Below are 23,296 nucleotides of genomic sequence, written 5' to 3' on the forward strand. Positions count from 1 at the left end.
TTCTTCTATGTATAAAGCATTTGAAATTTTGCCTGATGTAACATGTCTGTTAGTGTTTGTATTTTATGAACAGTTTAGCTTCATCATTATTTCAACTTCTTACTCATTATTGTAGAGAATAATCTGGAGAATCTTTGATGATTGCTCAATCAATTTAAATCCCAGGCTATACTGTATAACTAATATGAATGATTCTTTAGATATAGAAAATTGTGATCATTCTTACTGCTATCATTTAGTATTTCAAAAGCAGCTGTTGCTGAGGATAAGAAGTAACTTAAGATTAAATTCAAGTTAGTTTGGCTGGTATACCTAGATATAAGAAGAAATTTCATTTTAGTTTAATATTTTAATTATCTTTATTGTATAGAGACAGCCAGAAATCAAGAAGGTTGGGGGAGGTAGAGAGGGAGAGAGAGATAGAGAGACACCTGCATCCTTGCTTTACCACTCGTGAAGCTTTCCCCCTGCAGGTGGGGACCAAGGGCTTAAACCCAGGCCTTTGCACACTCTAGTGTGTGCACTTAACCAGGTGTGCCACCACCAGTCCCCAAGAAAAGATTTTATATTTGAAGGTTACAAATGACCCACTTAGATATAGACAACTGATACTTCTCTGAATAAATTTTAGAAAAGGGACTGCAATCAGTGCTTAATATATACCACTGCATTTAATCATTATAAAAATCACATGTAATTGATCTTATCATTACCCCACCCCACCCTCACTTCCCAGTTAAGAAACAAGTTCAGAAGGTCTAGTTCACTTGCCTTAGATGTAGCACACCTGGTAAACAGAAAACTCTACCTCTGAATTGAGTCTCCTGACTCCTCTCTCTCTCTTCTAAACAATTTTATTTTCTGATCCTTTCGTGTTACAGGTGAGTAGGCAAGACAACCAAAGTTGATTTGTTTTTTAACCCACTTTATTGCTATGGGTCATCTGAGAGGCACTTTCTAGAAATTAGATGTTTTTTAAAATGTCAATAACAATAGTAGTCTCTTAAATATAGCCTTAGTAATTTAGATTTTTCTGTTCTGAGAAACCATGTAACCACTTCAAATTCGTCACTTTTTTATTGCTGGAAAAGGTCCTTATCTTCTTTATGCTGCAGAACAGTTCCATGATCAAAATAGTTTCTTTCATCTTGCATGTACTTCAGAGAAAGGAAATGATGTATAGATAAGACAAATTATCTTATTTTTAAGCTCCTGGGGATGCTTGCTGCCCTTAGAAAATACATAGTGACTCAAAAACTAAACCATGCTGCTAAGATTCAGGAGAGTCACAGTCCCTGCTTCTCATTTTTTATTAAGTAATGAAAGACACAGCCCACAGCATCAATGTACAGAAGCATTTCTAGTTCTAGGCCACCGATGCTCCTTCTCCTTCTCTGCCACTGCTTCTTCTCTTTCTTCTTCTCCTTCTCCTTCTCCTTCCTCCTCCTCCTCCTCCTTCTCTTCTTCTTCTTCTCCTTCTTCTTCTCCTTCTTCTTCTTCTTCTTCTTCTTCTTCTTCTTCTTCTTCTTCTTCTTCTTCTTCTTCTTCTTCTTCTTCTTCTTCTTCTTCTTCTTCTCCTTCTCCTCCTTCTCCTTCTTCTTCTTCCTCTTCTTCTTACTCCTCCTCCTCCTCCTCTTCTTTCTTTTCTTTTTTTCCTTGATACCAGGGCTTCATGTAATCATGATACCACTGATCCTGGAGGAGTATCTTTCTCCCCCCCACCACCACAGAAGGTAGAAAAATAGAGAAGGAAAAATAAGAGAGAGACATAAGGAAGAGAGACATCACAGCATTGCTTCACCACTTGTGACTTGTCCCCTTTACACAGTTTTCCCATGTGGTGGCCAGGGGCTTGAACCCAGGTCCTCGTGCATAGTTAAATGTGTGTTTACTGGGTGAGCCATCTGCTGCCCATGCCCCCACCCCATTGATGACTCTTTGTCATCATATTGACTGAACTGCTGAGTTACTAAGGGTAAATATATGCTTAATTTTAATATATGTTGCCAGCTTTCCAAAGCTGTACCAATTTTTACTCTGATCATTAAGTTCATAATTGTATGTTCATGTTCTGATAGTAAATTCTGAAAGTGATTTCTCATAGTAAGCTCATGAAATAGCAGTAATTAAAAAAGAATTCCAATTACTAATGAATCTCACAGATCATAATGAGCAAAAGAAAATACACTGCCAAGTAGTAGCAGTTAAGGACACATGTTACCATGTACAAGGATCTGGGTTCAAGCTCCTGGTAACCACCTGCAGGGGAGGAGTTTTATGATAGATGGAGCAGGGATGCAAGCATTTTCTCTTTCTTCCTCTCTGTCTCCCCTCTCCACACCTCTGTTTCTCTCAGTCTCTATCAGAAAAGAAAGGAAAAGGGGGGAAAGGCTGCTGGGACTTACAGAATCATCACACAGGCACTGAGTCCTAGAGGTAATCCTGGTGGGCAAAAAAAGCACATACTTTATAATTCCAGTCATATGAATCTAAAGGACAGATGAAACAAATCAATATTGACAGAATTAGAATAGTAAATTCCTTTTGATGCCACAAGAATGCCTTCTGAGAGTGAGCATGTCTCTATCTTGGTCTGGATGTTTACATGGGAATGTTAATAGGCAAAGTTCCTTGAACTAAATATACTTTATAATATGGATATCTCACTAAAATATTATTAAAAGATTACTGAAAGGCAAAATAATAATTGACTAGCCAAAGGAGGTTTTTTGGAAGCAAAGAGTGTCACATTTTTAAAAGAATCTCTTATGAGAGAAATATTAACACCTGTAATAAAATGTACATTTGAGAGACTAAGCAACTAGGTGGTCTTAATTTGATCATACAGAGGAAGGAGGACTTTGTTTACAGTAGTGCCCTGGCTAAAGAAATTGACATGATTAAAATGTGTCCTGTCTTAGAGGGCTGGGCAGTGGCACACCTGATTGAGCACATGTTACCAGTTACCATGCACAAAGACCAGGGTTCAAGCGCTCAGTCCCTTCCTACAGGGAGGCTGCTTCACAAGCAAGTTCTGGAACAGTGCTTCAGGTGCCTGTATCTCCACTGCCTTTCAATTTCTGTTATGTCAAATAAAAATATAATAAGTAAAAAATAAATAAATAAATAAAAAGAATCTAGTCTCACCTATTGGACTCTGGCTTGGGAGAGCAAGGTTATAGCTTACACAGTAAAGTCTATGTCTTACCATGTGCAGGGGTCCAGGTTCAAGCCCTAATAGCATATGGGAGTAGCATACCAACAAGGTACCAACAAGGAAAGCTGCACAGATGGTGGAGTGGGCTATGATGCCTCTTTGTTTCTCTTACAACTAAAAAGAATGAGAGTGTTGATCGGGGAGTGATAGAATGCAACATCTCCACATAACAACAACTTTAAACAAAACAAAAAAAAAGAAAAAAAAAGGAAAAGAAAGCAGCTTGGTGTATTCAGTAGTTGGATTAACTAAGGTCAGTGAGACAGAGGAAGTCGTAGTATGAATTGGATTGTATGCTAAATGAAATGGGAATACAAGAAAAGGGCCTGAGTTTTTTTTTTTCTTTCTATTTATTAGATAGGAAAGAGATATTGAGAGAGGATGGGGAGATAGAGAGAAAGATAGACACCTGAAGACTTGCTCCACTGCTTGTGAAGCAGACCCCCTGCAGGTGAGGATCCAGGGCTCGAACCCTGGACCCCTGTGTGTGGTAATATGTGTACTTAACCAGATGCACCACTGCATGCCCCCCCATACTCTTATTTTATGAACAAAATTTTATTGTGGTCAATGGGTTGGTTGAAGGAGCAAGAGCAAAGCCAAGGGAATACAGAACATTGAAAAGAGCAAAGAACTCTAAGGGGGCTTTGCTAGGAATGTTAAAGGCTATTCCTTTTTACACCCACTTAGGAACAATGATAAAAGTCACAAAAATCGATAAACACTAACTTGTTTACCACAATTCCATTTAGTTCTCCCAAAGCCTCTGAACGCCCCCAATATGATCGACATTGGACATAACTTTGCTGTCATCAACATCAGCTCTGAGCCTTACTTTGGAGATGGGCCAATCAAATCTAAGAAGCTTCTATATAAACGTGTTAATCATTATGAGGTTTGGCAGACTATTCAAGGTAAGTGTTGGACTGGAAAATTCTTGTTAGAAATATAGCACCATCCAAATAGAGAAATGACTTCCTCTCTCAATCCTCTGTCCCAAGGCAGTGACTGTAGCAGAGAATTCTGTTTCTGAGTATTTAAGAAAGTGTGTGAAATCCAATAGGCTTTCTAGAGGTGACTTTTTGGAAGTCATGCTGTGCCACAGACATGGAACCAGCCTGCATCAGGAATTACTGTTGATATCAGTCTTTCCTTTCCAGGCTTCTCTTGACTCTCCAATTTGGCTGCTATGCCAGGAGTAGTAGAAACAGGAAAGTTCATGGTCTGCTGGAGAAGCAAAGATGTAATCAGAGAGGCGACTGTTGCTGCTGTACTGATTTGCTTTTCTCATTAAGAGTCCTGCAAGCCAAATGCACAGATATTTTTGAGAGGAATTTGAACCGCGCTGGGGAGGAGATATAGGCAGAGAGAGCATGGTCCTTTTCCGGCCTCCTGGAAGAACAAGTCAACGACACGTGATAAAGTTTACACAAGAGCTTTTATTTCTTTACAAGTTAAATTTATTTTGAAGCATAAATCAAAGTTCTTTTTGTTGCATGATGACGTAAAATTATAAACAATTGTCAGCTGACTGTGTTTTATTGCTCCACCTACCTGGTAGAGCGATCTCCCACAACCGGCTTGTCTATCCCACGCTCCCCTCCACTGATGCTTCAGTCTCGCTACAGCTGCAGTCTTCTGAAAAGGGGCCCCTACCCACCTCCTATAAAGAAAAAAGAAAGTTACAAGAAAAGAGAAGAGGCGGGTTTGGGATTTAATAATGCTAATAGACCTGAGCGCATTGAATAATGTCATGCTATTATACCATTGGGCTTTTTACATTCTATTGTAGAATAAGCCAAAATTCAGAATCATAGTAAGAAGCATCTTTTTTTATTTACATGATAGTCAGAACCCACAGTTTCTTTCTATAAGTGAACAGCCACAAAGTGTTGCTGAAGAACTCTCAACCCCAATCTAAATTTTTCTTTCTTTTATTTTTCTTTCTTTATTTTTTGCCTCCAGGGTTATTGCTGGGGCTCACTACAAATCCACTTTGCCTGCACTACAAATCCACTGCTCCTGGAGGCCAGTTTTTTCCTCTTTTGTTGCCCTTGTTGTTATTATTATTGTTATTGCCGTCATTGTTGTTGGATAGGGTAGAGAGAAATCGAGAGAGGAGGGGAAGACAGAGGGGGAGAGAAAGATAGACACCTGCAGATCTTCGATCCTCCCCTGAAGGTGGGGTGCCTGGGGCTCGAACCCAGATCCTTACACTGGTCCTTGTGCTTTGTGCCATGTGCGCTTAACCCCCCCCCCCATCATCTAAATTTTTCTTATGGAGAATTTATCATACAGAAGGATGAAATCCCATCATTGCAATATCTAGGGGGAGACAGAGAGACTAGCTAAAACAAATAACTAAGAAGAAAATAAAAATATGCTATTTGTTCATGGAATGTATTTTCAAGTACTTCTAAACCCTTCTTTTATGTGACCGTTAAATATGCTAACTCATTATTGTAAGCAAGTTCTCAGAGAAGTCCTTCTCTCTATAGCCTGATTGTAATCACTATACCTGAAGACAAATTATTTTTTCTGTTCTAATTGAAATTTCCCCACATCTGATTGGTTTTTCATTAAGTGGGACTCATGGATTTTACCCAACAGATTTTTTTTTCCAGGTCATCCTGCTGGGATTTCTTTTTTAATTTTTTATTTAAAAAAAAAAAAAAGGAAACATTGACAAAACTATAGGATAAGAGGGGTACAACTTTGCACAGTTCCCACCACCAGACCTCCGTATCCCACCCCCTTCCCTGATAGCTTTCCTATTCTTTAACCCTCTGGGAGTATGGACCCAAGATCATTGTGGGATACAGAAGGTTGAAGGTCTGGCTTCTGTAGTTGCTTCCCTGCTGAATATGGGCATTGACAGGTTGATCCATACTCTCAGCCTTTCTCTCACTTAACAGACTTTCACCTTAAGTGGCACAGAAATAGTTTACACATCGGACCATTGGAACATCTTTTTTAATCATCTGGTAGTGAGAGTAAGATCCTGAAGATGAATTGTGTCTCTTCTAAGATACTATATTTAAAAAAAAGTTCATCTCACAATAACAACATTCCAGTGTAAAGAATGTAAAAAGAAGGCCAACTTAAGTTTCCTGGACTTTCTCTCTTCTTAGTGACAAATGAGATTGTTACACTCAACTATCTGGAACCTCGCACAGACTACGAGCTTTGTGTGCAGCTGGTGCGGCGTGGAGCGGGCGGGGAAGGGCATCCTGGACCTGTGAGGCGGTTCACAACAGCTTCTATCGGTCAGTGCTCAGTGGAAGCAAACAGCTTTTATTCATGAGCTGGGTGGGAGGGGGAGGAAGGGGAAAGAGGAAGGAAGACCAGGAAGGGTGGTGGTGGGTGAGTGGGTGGGTGGGGATGGAGGTGGAAGGAGTTTGCTTTTCAGTGGGTGGGAAAGTGACAGGAAGGTTAGCAACTGTGAGCCAAACCAGTCCTTTATTTGGGCTGCACTCCTGGTCTATCTCCCTGGGGGAGAGTGTCTGCAGCAATCCACAGGGACAGAGAAGGAAGCAGATGAGCCTTCAGGAAGGCAGGACAGCCCTTAGGAGATGGGGTTTACTTAGTAGCAGCTTTGTTGGGCCTTGGCTTCCACCAGCTTCCTGTTTCCATCTCAAGGCCTGGGTCAGGTTGTTGCTGCATTTACACTTCAGAAACCCTACTTCATTTACTTAAAAAAAAACTTCTAATGTCTCAAAATAATCCATGAACACAGTTAATGCATTAATAAAGGGCCAGCAAAATAGTTCACTTTCCTAGTGTGCTGCTTGCCATGTCTAGGTTTGAGCCCATCACACTGAAGGAAACTTTGATGTTGTGTTCTCTTTTAATCTCTCACAGCCTCTGTGTTGCTCTTAATATCTCATTAAAAATTTGTCCTGGAGTGGTGAAGCCCTAGGAAGTGACCAAAAACAACAAACGACAAATAAATTTGAGAAGCATTTATCTACAGAACAGCAGTTTCCTGCTCTAGTCTCTGACCTTCCAGTTCTGCTACCGATTTGCCACTTGCATCTCCTTAAGCTGTTTCTTATAATATGTGCTTTATTTTTAAATCAGTAATTATCAAACATTAGTGTCGCTTGGAAAGTGTGTTAAGACTGATTTCAGGGGGCGGTGGGCAGGTAGTGGTACACCTGATTAATTGCACACATAACAGTGTGCAAAGACCAAGGTCCCTACCTGCAAGCAGAAAGCTTGATGAGTGGTGAAGCAGGTCTGCAAGTGTCTCTCTGTCTCTTTCCCTCTCTGTCTCTACTTGCCCTCTCAGTCTCTCTGCCTCTGTCCAGTAATAAATAAAAATATTTTAAAAAATTTTTAATCTTTTTTAAAAATGACTAATTTCTGGACCTCATCTCCATGATTCAGTTGTGTTTGAGATGGGATTGGGGCTCAAGAATTTGCGTTTTGAAGTCAGATGGAGGAAGACAAAACACCGTATCTCTTTGCTTACATATAGTATATAAAGGATAAAACAAGTAAATGAATTAAATGAGAGGAAACATACTTGACTTTATAAAACCAAATTAGTGGTTACCAATAGGGAAGAGGAAAGAGGTAAGTCAAGCAAAAGGAGTATACTTATAGACAGAATTAATTTTAGTGATATACTTAATGTACCATATACACATTGATTTGTAATGTTATGCACCTGAAACCTTCATAATTAAAAAAAATTAATATTTATTTACTCCCTTTTGTTGCCCTTGCTGTTTTATTGCTGTAGTTATTATTGTTGTTGTTATTGATGTGTCGTTATTAGGTAGGACAGAGAGAAATGGAGAGAGGAGGGGAAGACAGAGGGGGAGAGAAAAATAGACACCTGCAGATCTGCTTCACCACTTGTGAAGCGACTCTCTTGCAGATGGGGAGCCAGGGGCTTGAACCGGGATCCTTACACCAGTCCTTGTGCTTCGCGCCACGTGCACTTAACCCGCTGCACTACCCTGACTCCCAAACCTTCATAAGTTTATAAACCTTTATTAATTTAAGTTTTTAATTTCCACCAGGGTTGTTTCTAGGACTTAGTGAAGGTACGGCAATCCACTGGTCCCTGTGGCCATTTTTTTCCTTTTTATTTTATTGAATAGGATAAAGAGAAAGTGGGAGGGAGAGAGAGAGAAAATAGACACCTGCAGACCTGCTTCACCGCTCATGAAGCATCCCCCCTGCAGGTGGGGAGCAGGGGCTCAAACCTGGGTCCTTGTGCATGGTAATGTATATGCTTAACCAGATGAGCTACCACCCAGCCTCAAAGTTTATCAGTTTTAATATCTTTCAAATTATTATGTAAACAATAGTTCTTTACCAGTCTCAATAATTCTTAAGAATATAAAGTACCAACAAAAAAAAAAAGGAAAAGAAAAAGTCCAAGAATAACTGGTTTAGGATAATCCTGTTTGAAAACAAATGTACTTACATAGTTGTATTTATCTGTCAGGTTTGTTCTTAGTCTTAACCATTTCTCAATTACAATTCTTTAAAAAAATTGAAGTCTTACTGATTTACAGGACTACATGTTTTAGGGGTACACTTTTACACCTCCTCAAAATGTGTTGCTGTTATGCCTGCTGCCAGAGTGTCAGTATCAGTCACCACAGATCATGTGCACAACAACCCCCCCCCCAGAAGAATAAGTTCTGTAGAGTCTGAGTATTTTGAACAACACTTTTTGTTGTTGTTTAAAAAAGTAAGGATTTGTGGGAGTCAGGCGGTAGCCAGTGGGTTAAGCGCATGTGGCGCGAAGCACAAGGACCAGCGTAAAGATCCCAGTTCAAGCCCTTGTCTCCCCACCTGCAGGGGAGTTGCTTCACAAGCAGTGAAGCAGGTCTGCAGGTGTCTATCTTTCTCTCCCCCTCTCTGTCGTCCCCTCCTCTCTCCATTTCTCTCTGTCCTATAATGACGAAATTAACAACAACAATAACTACAACAATAATAAAAAACAAGGGCAACAAACGGGAAAATAAATATAAAATTTTTTAAAGATTTTATTTATTTATGAGAAAGACAGGAGGAGAGAAAAAGAACCAGACATCACTCTGGCACATGTGCTGCTGGGGATCAAACTGAGGACATCATGCTTGAGAGTCCAAAGCTTTATCACTGTGCCACCTCCCAGACCATGACAGACATTTCTTATTTTTTTTAAATAAGAATTTGTGTTTCTAAAAGTTCCTAAGAGACGCCTGATGCTGGTGGTTATGGAATTTTCCTAATAAAATATGCAGTAAAATATATACATATATTTGGTAATATTTTAATGGAATGCGTTTCTTGAACAAATGGACTCAGAGACCAGACAGAAAGTTAGATATGGCAAAAAAAAAAAAAAAGATTAGACATGGCATTCATTGTTTTAATGGTTTATTATATCGTTCTTTTTTGCCTCTGGGGCACTATGAATCCACTGCTCCTGGCAGCCAATTTTTTCCATTTTATTGGATAGTACAAGAGAGAAATTGAGGATAGGGAGATAGAACGGGAAAGAGAAAAACAAACACCTGCAGATATGCTTGCAGGGGGCTCAAACCTGGATCCTTGAGTGGGGCCTTGGGCTTCATGCTATGTGCACTTAATGAGGTATCCCACTGTCTGGCCTCCTCTTTGGTTTTTACCAGAGCACTGCTCAGCTCTGGTTTATGGTGGTGCTTGGGCATGAACCTGGGACCAGGATCTTGGAGCCTCGGGCATCAAAATCTTTTGTATAACTGTTATGCTATCTGTCTTCCTAGACAATATGTTTTGATTGATCAATTTAGATTGATCAATCTGCAAGTTTCCCTGATTCTCATTTGGATTTAGCTTTCTGCTACCCAGGTGTCTTCCTCTGAAATGCTGGACTGATTTCTTGTCACATTACCTTCTAATGTTCACTGTGTGTAATCAACCCGTTACTGTCTCCTGACCAATGCAAATTCACATCATTTAATTTATATTACCTTGGAGGATAAGAATTATCATCTCCTTCATCATATAGTTAGGAAGTAGCATCTTGGAGTACTGTTACCAACTTGTCCATGTGATAGGTCTCATGCATCGTCACATTTAATCTTCATACATCCATCCTCTTGCTTTTCTATTTTTGCTAAGAGCCCAAAGACACCACTTCCTTATCCAAATCCTTTAGCCCATTTACGAAGACATAAGAATATGGAATGGCATAAACAAGAAAGCACAACCTAGCTCTCCTGAGCTCTTGTGCAGGGGAGAGACACTTTACTCCTCCAGGCCACCTACCTGGGTTTTCTGGCCAGCAGCTTCCTTAAGTCAAACAGTATCCAAGCACTAGCCTGTTGCTTGTGGAAATATTGCACAAGTAACAGACAGCTTTCTGGGAACCCACCAGGTTGTGATACAGAACAATGTATGTTAGGAGGTAAAGAGATGCTGTGATTATGATCAAAGTGGTGTCTCATGTCATCAAGTTGTTGTTAAAATGCAAACAGTAGTTACTTCTCAGGCCAGTGTTGATAAATCAAAGGGAAATGTCATGATCTGACTCAAATGGAAAGTATTTATGGAACAGAACATAAAAAACTTCACAGACCCACACTATAACTGTCTTTAGCTCTCAGAATATGTTCCAGCAGGATGTGTTGAGAAGTCTTTTGGAATATTTCAAAGTAGTTCTCAGGGGTGGGTAGGAAGGGAATTCTTAAGGCTTCTCATTTGAATTTTGCTGATGTTTGTTTTTTTAAAATTTGCCTGGCAGTTGCACTGTTTTTAAGTGTGCTGATGAGTGGTGGAGGAGAGAACATACTCTGAACACAGGACATACAGAAGGCAGGTTAGGAAGGGGATATGGGAGGAGAAAGGGAATGACCATTGACTGAATTCCTCCTCTAAACTAGGCATAGCTTTAGAAGATTGTCACAGATGCTCCAAAACTTCAGGCCTCTGTTCTGCTGCTGTAAGAAGGCCTGAACTCTCTCGTGATCTAGTTTGGAATTTAAATATAAAAGATAAACAAAGGGAGTTGACAGCCACCTCCCTCAGTTTACAATGGTTACAGAGAAAGGACCAGTAAGACCTTACATAATGTCCAGCAAGCTCTGTTTGGTGGTTCTCTCTAGAAAAAAGTGATAAAAAAAATAGGCCTGTGAAGGTCACTCTTGGAGGATGGAAACAGATCCTTTTTCTTGCCATTAATCAAGAATTAGAGCAGCATTTCTTCAGTTTTTCTCTCCCCCCCCATCTTTGCTTTTGCCACCAGTATGCTCAGTGCTGGCACTAAGAATCCACTGCTCCCAGTGGGCATTTTTTCCCTTTTTTTATTTGATAGGACAGAGAAATTGAGAGGGGAGGGGAAGATAGAGAGGGAGAGAGATACCTGTAGGCGCTTACTTCACTGCTTGTGAAGCTTCCCCTCTGCAGCTGGGGAGTGGGGGCTTGAACCCAGGTCCTTGCACAGGGTAATGTGTACTGCATTTAACCAGGGGTACTCCCCTCCAAAACATGATTTTTCTAACAGTGTTGCTAAGTCAAATATATAATCTTTTTAATGTTAAAAGTCTTTATGATGAAAGTATTTTATGCAGAAATACTTTTAAAAATTTAATTGTAAATATCAGTCATATGTATTAATCAATACTCTTATCATGCGGGAGACAGGCGGTAGTGCAGCGGGTTAAGCGCACTTGGCGCAAAGCACAAGGACTGGCCTAAAGATCCTGGTTTGAGCCCCCAGTTCCCTACCTGCAGGGGAGTCGCTTCACAAGTGGTGAAGCAGGTCTGCAGGTGTCTCTCTTTCTCTTCCCCTCTCTGTCTTCCCCTCCTCTCTACATTTCTCTCTGTCCTATCCAACAAAAACGACATCAATAACTACAACAATAAAACAACAAGGGCAACAGAAAGAGAGTAAGTAAATATTTAAAAAGTAAAAAAAAAAAAACTCTTATCATGCTAGATATAAAAGTACTGAAGTGGTCTGGGGCGGTGGTACAGTGAATAAAGCACTAGATTCTCAACCATGAGGTCCCAAGTTCAATCCCTGGCAGCACATGTACCAGAGTGATGTCTGGTTCTTTTCTCTCTCTGCCTACTTTCTCATGAATAGAAGTGCTGAATAATATGGTAAAATAAATGGTAATGATCATCTGAAAAAAAACAATTATTGGCTGATACTTTGATAATCAGAACAGAATTTGGCTTGGTCCTGCCAACACAGTGTGATATCTGGAATTCTCTTTTGTACAAGTGGTAACCTTGAAATATCTTTAAAACCTGTTGCCCAAAGCACAATTCCACATCTTTGGCAAATCTATTTTCATTTTTTATGGTTCCTTCCTGCCTTGACCAATTATAGACATGATTTCTACTAAGTAGCAATCAGTTTTTTTCTCATGTATAATATTTTATTGGGATTCCATACATTGTCCAGTTATCTATTCTAATTCATAGAATGATTGTATCATAATTTTAAAGCATTTATTTATCTAGAGCATTTAGGTAACTTCCAATTGCTTGCTGTTACAGTAATACACATCTTTAATCACATAGCTTTGTCTCTTTGGATTAGTCCTTTTTTTTATTACCAAAATGGCTAAATATTACATCCTTGGATAATATTTTCAAGATAAAACCCTGGAAGTCAGATTATAGGGTCAAAATATAAAGTCATTCCAGGACTCAAAAAATATTCTCTAACTGTTCTTTATAGGGATAGTGCCCCTGTGTTTCAGTTACACACATTACATATTAGAATGAGTCTAAAGACTTTTGATAGGAAAAAAAAATCTGCTGCTCCCTTGTATATCTTTTATTTTATTATATTTTTATTATTTATTTATTTATTTATTTATTTATTTATTTATTTATTTAAGAAAGGAGACATTAACAAAACCATAGAATGAGAGGGGTACAATTCCGCACAATTCTCATAACCCGATCTCCACATCCCACCCCCTCCCCTGATATCCTTCCCATTCTCTGTCTCTCTGGGAGCATGGATCCAGGGTCGTTGTGGGTTGCAGAGGGTGGAAGGTCTGGCTTCTGTAATTGCTTCCCCGCTGAACATGGGCGTTGACTTGTCGGTCCATACTCCCAGTCTGCCTCTCTCTTTCCCTAGTAGGGTGGGGCTCTGAGGAAGTGGCGCTCCAGTAAACATTGATGGGGTCGTCTGTCCAGGGAAGTCTGGTCAGCATATGGAACCTGGTGGCTGAAAAGAGAGTTAACATACAAAGCCAAACAAATTGTTGAACAATCATGGACCTAAAGACTGGAATAGTGCAGATGAAGTGTTAGGGGTATTCCCTGCATGCTCTTGTGTACTTCTGCTTTCAGGTATATATTTTTCCCCTAGTTTATGGGCACGGGTGAACCTATGCTCTATCTCAGGGGACCTGGAATATATCTAGGTTTGGGGACTTTATTGGGGAGTGGAACACCTGGAATGGAATTAGAAAATACTATGAAAGGAAAGGTCTCACCCGTCCCTTGTATATCTTTGGTAGCTTATAAAGTTGTGTGTTATTCTAAAAGCCAGAGTTAACTTGTAAAACTGCCTTTTAGAGCTAGTGTTACTTTAACACTCTGTAAACATAATGATCTTTCTGGTCTCATCTAGGTCTCCCACCTCCAAGAGGTCTTAGTCTCCTGCCAAAAAGTCAGACAGCTCTAAACTTAACCTGGCAACCAGTATTTTCAAGCTCAGATGATGACTTTTACGTTGAAGTCGAGAGGAGGTCTGTGCAAGTGAATAGTGATCAGCAAAATATCAAAGTGCCGGGCAACCTGACCTCAGTGCTGCTTAACAATCTACGTGCCAGGGAGCAGTATGTGGTTCGAGCCAGAGTCAACACAAAATCCCAAGGAGAATGGAGTGAGGACCTCACAGCCTGGACTCTTAGTGATGGTAAGTAACACACACTATCCCAGTCTTGCCCAAATGACTGGGCATCAGGTCCTAGTTACCAATAATTCAAGACTTTTAAAAAATTTTCTTTCCATTTATTTTATTTATTTTTATTTTTTAATTTATAAAATGGGAACACTGGCAAAAACCATAGGATAAGAGGGGTACAATTCCACACAGTTCCATCACTGGAACACCATATCCCATCCCCTCCCCTGATAGCTTTCCTATTCTTTATCGCTCTGGGAGTGTGGACCCAAGGTCATTATGGGGTACAGAAGGTGGAAGGTCTGGCTTCTGTAATTGCCTCCCCGTTGAACACAGTGTTGGCAGGTTGATCTACACTCCCAACCTGTCTCTTTCTTTCCCTAATGGGGTGGGGCTCTGGGGAGGTGGCGCTCTAGGACACATGGTAGGGTTGTCTGTCCTGGGAAGTCTGATTGGCGTCATGGTAGCATCTGGAACCTGGAGGACTTTTTTTCTTTTTTTTTTTTTTTAAATATTTTTATATTTATTTATTTCCTTTTGTTGCCCTTTTTGTTTTATTGTTGTAGTTATTATTATTGTTATTGATGTCATTGTTGTTGTCGTTGTTGGATAGGACAGAGAGAAATGGAGAGAGGAAGGGGAAGACAGAGAGGGGGAGAGAAAGACAGACACCTGCTTCACCGCCTGTGAAGAGACTCCCCTGCAGGTGGGGAGCCAGGGGCTCGAACCGGGCTCCTTACGCCGGTCCTTGTGCTATGCGCCATGTGCACTTAGCTTGCTGTGCTACCGCCCGACTCCCCTTTTTTTCTTTTTTAATAAATGAAGTAATTGGCTATGAGTGGAAGCTTTACCTAGTACACCATTTCCCAACTCTTCGTTATTTTTTATCCTTAAAAGCAGAATACCTGGCGCTGAGTGGTGTCACACCTGGTAGAGTGCATACATTGCCATGTGCAAGGACTCCAGTTCAAGTTCCCAGTCCCACCTGCAGGAAGGAGGCTCCCAGTGTTTATCTCCCCCCCACCAGCCCCCACATCTCTATCAGATTAAAAAAAACTGCTAGGAATTGTGGAATCATTGTGTACAGGCACTGAGCTCCAGTGATAACTCTTGAGGCAAATAATAAGTAAATAAAATGAGGAAGCAATATACCTTTGCTTTAAAACAAAAAAACAAAAACAAAAACAAAAAAACAAACCTCTATAGCAGCCAGGCTGGTGTTGCACCTTGTAGACAGCACATGTTACAATGCACATGGGCCCAAATTCAAACCCCCAGTCCCACCTGCAGGGGGAAACTCTCCCTCTCTATCAAATAAATAATTTTTAAAAACCCTTTATAATCTACAACTCTTAGAGTTACAGTATGTAGTTGAGAGAAGTACAACCATTTTTCTTTCAGTAGTTCAAACTTCTATTACAGAGTGACCATTTTATTTTATTTATTTTTCAGAGTGACTATTTTAAATCAGCTGGGACTTCTGAATTTCTTTATTGTATTGAAAGCTTTTCCATCAGTAGAGTTCCATTTTGATTCAGTGCATTATTGATATTTTGGGGCCCTTGGGAAGAGGAGGTCTATCTTGACCACATCAATAACCACTGAAGTCAAGATTATGTGGTCTGAGCTTCCAAAGTCAGAGGTTATCCTGGGCAGCTGGGCCACCCCTTTCTCAGCACAGTTGGAACTAGTGCAACGATTCTCCCATCACTCTCTTCATCTGTCATTGACAAGTGCACATCTGAACTGCTTGGCTAGTACTCAGATTACTCATTATTAAAGAGAATCCTGTGAGGGTCTGGGAGATGGTGCATCTGGTTAAGTGCACATAGTACTAAGCACAAGGACTCACACAAGCATCCAGGTTCGAGTTTCTAGCTCCTCACCTGCAGGGGTGGGGAGCTGCTTCATGAATGGTAAAGCAGGTCTGCAAGTGTCTGTCTCTCTCCATCTCTGTTTCCTCCTCCTCTCTACTTTTCTCTGTCATATCCAGTAAAATGAAAAAAAAAAAACTGCTAGGAGCAGTGGATTCATAGTGCTGGCACTGAGCCCCAGTGATAACCCTGGAGGCCAAAAAAAAAAAAAATTCTGTGAAAAGTAAAGGTTACAAAATAGTGTAGGTTATTACAGTAAGCACATTTCTACCATCCAGAATTAATGTCAGTTAACTTTCACATTTGATTTCACCTTTTTAAAACTGATTTATAGAAAACTGTAGGTATGCATCAAAACCCCCCTCTGGTCATCACCTATACTCAAAATTCTTCCTGCAGAGACAACCCAAATTTGAGTTTGTTCGATTTTTTCCCACTTATTTGCCTCCAGGAATATTGTTGAGGTTCAGTGCCTGCACTATGAATCCACTGCTCCTGTGGCCATTTTTTTCAGTTTTTTTTTTCCATTGGACAGAGAGAAATTGAAAAAGATAGACACCTGCTTCACCACTTGTGGACCGACCCCCTTGGAGGAGGGCCCGGGGGCTTGAACTGGGATACCTGTGCTGGTCCTTGCACTTCAGACTATGTGCGTTTAATCCAGTGTGCCACCACCTGCCTCCCTGTATTTTTCCATTTAGTGTTGTATTATTTTAATACAGTACATGCACCCATAAGTGTATACTTTATACATTTTATTCCTCTTCTGACTTTTTAAACACTATGATTTTTATCTATATGCTAATTTGTTTAGCTTGGAATATGGGTTTTTGGTTTTTTTACTATCTTGTTCTGTGTACATTAAGATGCTACTACTTGATAAGTACATTAGGGAAAACATAAGCAACTAGGGATGGCGAGTAAGACTGACAGGAATTGAATCTTTCTTCTACGAAGTCACTTAAACTCTCTGAATTCTAATACCTGTGGTGAAACTACCATGAAGAGGAGATGAGTTACTGAACAGAAGGATCTATATAAGTATCAGCTCTCATTATGTCTATTCTCCTCAGCATCAAGAAGAATGTAACACATGTTTTTGGAGTACCAGAGTCCTGAGTCCTTAACTTAGTATACAGAAGCAAATATATAATAGGTGTTGCTGTCTGTGCCATTCTGTTAAGTATACAAGGTTTCTACCAATTGACTGAAATTATCATCTAAGAAAATATCTATAGACTAAAACTGTTTCAAAAACCATAATAATAGAAAGCATAATTGAAAAAGTGGTAGTATCTTGATGAAATGTTATTTATTTATTTATTTATTTATTTATTTATTTATTTATTTGTTATTTCTAGTTCTCCCTCCTCAACCAAAAAACGTCAAGATTTCTAACATTACAGATTCTTCAGCCATGATTACTTGGACCATCTTGGATGGCTTTTCTATTTCTTCTATTACCATCCGTTACAAGGTGCAGGGCAAGAGTGAAGACCAGCACATTGATGTGAAGATTAAGAATGCCACCATTACCCAATACCAGCTCAAGGGTCTCGAACCTGAAACAGATTACCTGGTGGACATTTTTGCAGAGAACAACATAGGACCTAGCAACCCAACCTTTACTCATGAGCTGACAACTCTCTCCAGATCTCAAGGTTAGCAGAGGAGATAGGCATTTCCTTGGGTATATTTATACTTCAGAGAGTATAAATAAAAGGACCTACTGACTTAATGTTTACCTAGGAGTGTGTGTGGGGGGGAAGGGGGTAGATAGTATAATGGTTATGCAAAGGGACTCTCTCATGCCTGAGGCTCCAAAGTCTTAGGTTCAATCTCCCACAACACCATAAACCAAAGTTGAGCAGTGCTGTAGTAAAAAAAAAAAAAGTTTACCCCATATCCATGTTATATATTACTATTCATTTGTCCTAATAGGCTTTACTGTCTCCAACGTGGTTAAAATGAACATGTCCCTCTACTTAGAAGTCAAAGTTGAAAAAAAAAAGTCAAAGTTGAACAAATGACACCTGGTGGTAAAAATGTTGCCATTTTAAAAAATGCTCCTTGCATGTGAAAAAATAGACTGGGGCTGGGTGGTGGCACACCTGGTTGAGTGCACATATTACAATGCACAGGGATCCGGGTTCGAGCCCTGGGCCCCCACCTGCAAGGGGAAAGAATTGCGAGTGGTGAAGCAGGGCTGCAGGTGTCTCTCTGTCTCTCTCCCTCTCTATCATCCCCTTCCCTCTCGATTTCTGGCTGTCTCTATCCAATAAATAAATAAAGATAATAACAAAATAGATCTAGTTAGACTCATCTCCATTGAATTGAAGCAAATAAAAGTAACTCAAGGTCACCTAGCCACTAGGTAGCAGGATTGGGGCTGTCATTACCTTCCCACTATGCTGTAACTTGTGTCATACGTAGTGTTGGTTTATATCTAACCTCAACTGGCTCCACTGGTTCTCTCTGTTCTGCAGTGTCAGGGGACCTAGGAAGTGGAAAGCTACTGCTCATAGCCATCCTCGGCTCTGCAGGAATGACCTGCCTGACAGTGCTATTGGCCTTTCTGATCATGTTGCAACTGAAGAGGGCGAACATCCAGAGGAGAATGGCCCAGGCCTTCCAGAATGTGGTAGTGTCTCCTCTTCCTACTACGTAATTAGGGCAAATCCACATACATGCACAACTTTCACTTTAAAAGACGTGGATCAGGAACTTCCCTTGTAAAGCAAATACTTTCTTTAGGCAAGTCTCATTTAAATTTGACTCCCAGTATGCAGAAGAATACTGGGAGATGAAGAAACCCAAGGATACAATTATGTTGTCCAAACTGAAGTTTTTGGAATAAAAAGCTTGTTTTTAATTTTGCAGGAAGCCAAACTCATGACAGGACCATTGCCCCCTCAAAAACAAGATATACAATTATCTTAGTAAAGAGTTACCAGAATGAGTAATCTTGCAATATCAAGTGAATGATTTTTGTGGGGGGAGACAGCATAATGCTTATGCAAAGAGACTTTCATGCCTAAGGCTCCAAAGTCCCAGGTTCAATCCCCCATACCACCACAAGCCATGCTCTTCTTAAAAATAATAATAAATCAAGTGAATAATTTTTGTTGAGGAAGGACATAGGACATAAGGATAACCAGAGATTAGTGTGATGGCAAATGATGTTAAACAGACTTTCCTATTTCCAGTGCTGATTTCCCACTTCTAAAATTGCTGTCAGTCCTATCCTATTCCTCACATATAAATAAGGAGTTACATATACAGCTGTGTATCTCCTATTCCTCTGTGCCCTTCAGTCTAAAATTTGGGCATATGGCACCATCTCTTTCATCTTGAAAGTTTGAGTGATAGATAGCAAAGGTTTATAAGTATCACCACGTTGAAGTTTTTTTTTAAGTTTAAATGTCTCTAGTTTTTGGATTTAGACTCTAATTGTACTCAACTGATGTTGGGTATAAATTAATTTTTAAAGTTTTATTAATCATGTGAATCTTCAAAGTTCCCCTCAGTAGAGCAGAAGGGGACTCTGTCATGATTCCACGAGATAGCTGGCTCAGTTCAGTCTGCCACTGAGGAGGAATGACCAGCAAGAGGGCTGGGAACACAAAAGGTTTTGATGTGACAGATCCGTAGTCACTGAAACACACAAGAAAGTGAAGCAGGTGTTGGATTTTGCTCTAAATCTTAGTCATCCTGGAACCAGAGGCTATTCCAGGGTGGGTGTGAGAGATTGAGCCCTTTAGGACAAGCTGGAGAGAGTAGAAACCAAGAATAGACCAAGATGAAGCTAGGCAAGTGCTCACTCCTGTGGCCGCCCAGATGGGGTCTCAAAGCAGAAATGAATACCAGTTCATTCCTCAGCAGAGCAGAAACTCATGGGACTCACTCGAGGAAATGCTGTGCTGTCCTCGCTCCCACCTCACTCTGCGACAATGCGAATGGTCTGGGAAGTGGTTTCGCCCAGGCTGAGAATGGTGCCTGCAGCATCTCTGGAGGCAGCCAATTCACGTGCTCAATGAAACCATTTTCACCTCCATTCTAGAATCAGATAGAGATCCTTTCTTTGCCTGTGTGGGGGGCAATGGCAAGGAGGTAGCAACAAAACTCCTCAGAATTTTGAAAAATCCTGACATAAAACCATGAAAAAGAAATATATATACATTTTTTTTTTTCCCAGAGGGAAGAGCCAGCTGTACAGTTCAACTCGGGAACTCTGGCCCTGAACAGGAAGGCCAAGAACCCGGATCCTACCATTTATCCAGTGCTTGACTGGAATGACATCAAATTTCAAGATGTGATTGGGGAGGGTAACTTTGGCCAGGTTCTCAAGGCACGCATCAAGAAGGACGGGCTACGGATGGATGCTGCCATTAAGAGAATGAAAGGTCAGTGTGGGGCCAAGGGTGTCAGCATTTGACCGGAATGGGAAGAAAATCTGACTTCCTGTCGAATCTTTCCTCTACGGTCTTACATTCTTTAAACAAAAAACTGGCATGATGTCAGAGCTGAAGATGATGTTTCCTCTGAGGTGGAGCCTGTGCTAGGTCAGGAAGTAAACATGAAGGCACCATGCCTTGATTCCTTGGGATGTGAGAATACAAAACTGCCACACAATAACTTGTGGGGAGCAGTTTTTTTTTTTAATTCAATGGCCTCATAAAAGTATCAGAATCACCTGGAAGAATTGTTAATAAAATAATTAATAAATTGCCACCATTATCGCTTTGATTCAGTTTAAGTGTGGGGTGGGGCGCCAGAGTTTATTTCTCTAATTAGTGCCCAAATGATGCCAATGTTGAAGGCTTAGAGACTATGCTTGTGAACCACTGTCTTGGTAGAGTTTCTGCATCAGAATTTCTGGAGACATTGTTATAAGTGTATTTATCTAGGCTTCTCCCACAGCCATTTCTACTGTATTTGAACACCTGAGATGGAACATTAAGAATCTTTTTTTTCTTAATTTTCAACAAGCCTTCTTAGAGATTTTATGCACATTCAAGTTTTAAAACCACTCACCTAAAGTCACAAGAATTAAATCTTTTCCAATAGTATTCATGTAAAGTCAGCTTGACTACCTATTTAACAAGATGGTCAAGAACCATCTTCAGAACCTGATGACTAATTTGTTAGCAATGCTCTCTTTTCTTCTGTGTGAAGAGGCTTCAAAACAACACCATTGCCTTTACAGTGTATAGACTTGGGAAGTGTAGTATTAGAAAATTATTACTGTTGGATTCTCTATAGGATGGCCTTCTAGGTTCACGGATAGATTTTCCTTCTTCTTGGCTGTAATGTTGAGCTTGATCAGCTAATAAGGTAAGTACCTTATTAGCTGTTTGTTACCTTATTCAGCCTGTTTGTCTACTTCATGGCCTTATGATGAGGTAAAACAGTTTTAGTAGGATGCCAAAGCGGAAAATGTTCATAGGGAGACTGGCATTACCAAAGGAGGACAGTTACTGAAGTAGGGAGACATCCTTATTTATAAAAAAAGATTCATTTAAAATGGCATCCAGGAATTGGCTCCCCACTGTCCTTGTTTATGAACAAGGCGCTCAACTTGGAATCACCTGCCAGTCAGTGTGGTGAGTGCTGTTCACTTTGACTAGCACTCCCATGGCTTTCCCCGCACGTTCAGGCACACACGTGACCACCAGCAGCCCTTCTACCCTTCCCTCATTTTTTCAAAAAGCAAAAATAGTATACTGTCACCAGATTCAAGGATCATCAGTTTGCTTATCAACCCAAATGCTTTGTCATGCTGGCTGGCTTCCTGGAGGTGTGCCCCTTGACCAAAATGCTGCTGGAGAGATGGGATGAAAAGAGGAGAGATAACTCAAGTTTGCTGACTGGGGAGCACTTGCTACCTAAAGGTCACTTGAAATTTTGAACACTTCTGTTTTAAGCAGGATTGAAGCATCAAGTTAAAAATTAAACTTGAAATGAGCTGCTAGCATTATCAGTGTTCTATTCCTCAGCCTATTTGTTTCTGGAAGGTACACTTAGAGGGAAGAGAGAAAATCTGGAGGTGAAGGCAGCACCAACCCTGCCCAGTTATGTCCCTGCATGGCTAAGAGTTTAAACAAGAAAGCATTAGAGCGGGAGTTTTCAGCCAGGGGTGGATTGGGCAATGTCTACAGAAAGCTTTTGGTTAAGCTAGTGCCATCTAGTGAGTAGAGCTCCGAGAAGCTAAGTATCCTCGTACACATGGCACAGGCGCCCTGCAATCAGGATTAGCCCAGGGGACAGTACCAGCTGTATTATGCACACCACGTGGGATACTACTGCCTGGGGAAGCTTTGGTACTCTGGTGTCTTTATCTGTCACATTCTTTTTTTTCTTTTTTGCCTCCAGGGTTATTGCTGGGGCTCAGTGCCTGCACCATAAATCCACTGCTCCTGGTGGCTGTTTTTTCCCCTTTTGTTGCCCTTGTTGCTAATCGTTGCTGTTATTGTGGTTGTTATTGCTGTCAGATAGCACAGAGAGAAATCAAGAGAAGAGGAGAAGATAGAGGGGGAGAGAAAGATAGACACCTGCAGACCTCCATCACTGCTTGTGAAGTGATTCCTCTGCAGGTGGAGAGTTGGGGGCTCAAACTGGGAGCCTCATGCCGGTCCTTGCACTTTGCGCCATGTGGGCTTAACCTGCTGTGCTACCGCCTGACCCCGTCACATTCTTTTTAATTAATTTTTTTTTATTGCTTCCAGGTTTATTATTAGAGCTCAGTGTCTACTCCAGCTATCTACCATTCTGTCACCCCTCCCCTTTTAAAAAATTATTTTGCTTGACAGGAAAGAGGTAGAGAGAGTGGCAGATAGAGATACCTACAGCAATGCTTTGCTGCTTGTGAAGTTTTCCCCTTGCAGGTGGGGACTAGGGGCTTGAACCCAGGTCCCTGTGCATGGTATCAGGTATACCACTGTCCAGCTGATCTTTTGTCACTGGGCTTCACTGCCCTGAGCTGGCATTTTTCAGATGGGTGCAGAGAGAGAAGGAGGGAGAGTGGAAAAAAGAGCAAAGATTCCTCTAATGCAGTGGAGACATGAATCTGGGTCTTACATATGGCAAACCAGGCACACTATCCAAGAGAGCAATCTTGCTGGCCCATGGTGTGTCTAAGAAACTATCAGCTGGGGGGGGGGGGGGATGCAGCAGGTGGTGGTGCATCTGGTTGAGCACACACATTACGGTGTGCAAGGACCTGGGTTCAAGTCTTTCAGTTCCCATCTGAAGGGGGTAAGCTTCATGAATGGTGAAGCAGGGCTACAGGTGAGGTGTCTACTTTATCTCTTTTGCTTCTCTATCCCTCCCTTTATTAAAAAACAA

General features: G+C 40.8%; 1 protein-coding gene across 2 annotated transcripts in view; it reads left to right on the top strand.

Annotated features, from left to right (window-relative positions):
• The window catches only part of TEK (TEK receptor tyrosine kinase), a 125,196-nt gene that overhangs the window by 83,355 nt on the left and 18,545 nt on the right, over positions 1-23,296 (top strand). Inside the window, exons 10-15 of one of the 2 annotated variants that reach the window (XM_060199671.1) lie at positions 3,970-4,131; positions 6,349-6,483; positions 13,803-14,090; positions 17,359-17,613; positions 18,439-18,593; positions 20,148-20,355. In XM_060199671.1, coding sequence (XP_060055654.1) covers positions 3,970-4,131; positions 6,349-6,483; positions 13,803-14,090; positions 17,359-17,613; positions 18,439-18,593; positions 20,148-20,355 — 1,203 coding nt within the window. Of the gene's footprint in view, positions 1-3,969; positions 4,132-6,348; positions 6,484-13,802; positions 14,091-17,313; positions 17,614-18,438; positions 18,594-20,147; positions 20,356-23,296 lie in introns of both variants that reach the window. The other variant, XM_016193914.2, reaches the window with a different exon arrangement.

This window comes from Erinaceus europaeus, chromosome 10 (genome assembly GCF_950295315.1).
Source record: "Erinaceus europaeus chromosome 10, mEriEur2.1, whole genome shotgun sequence".
NCBI lineage: Eukaryota > Metazoa > Chordata > Mammalia > Eulipotyphla > Erinaceidae > Erinaceus > Erinaceus europaeus.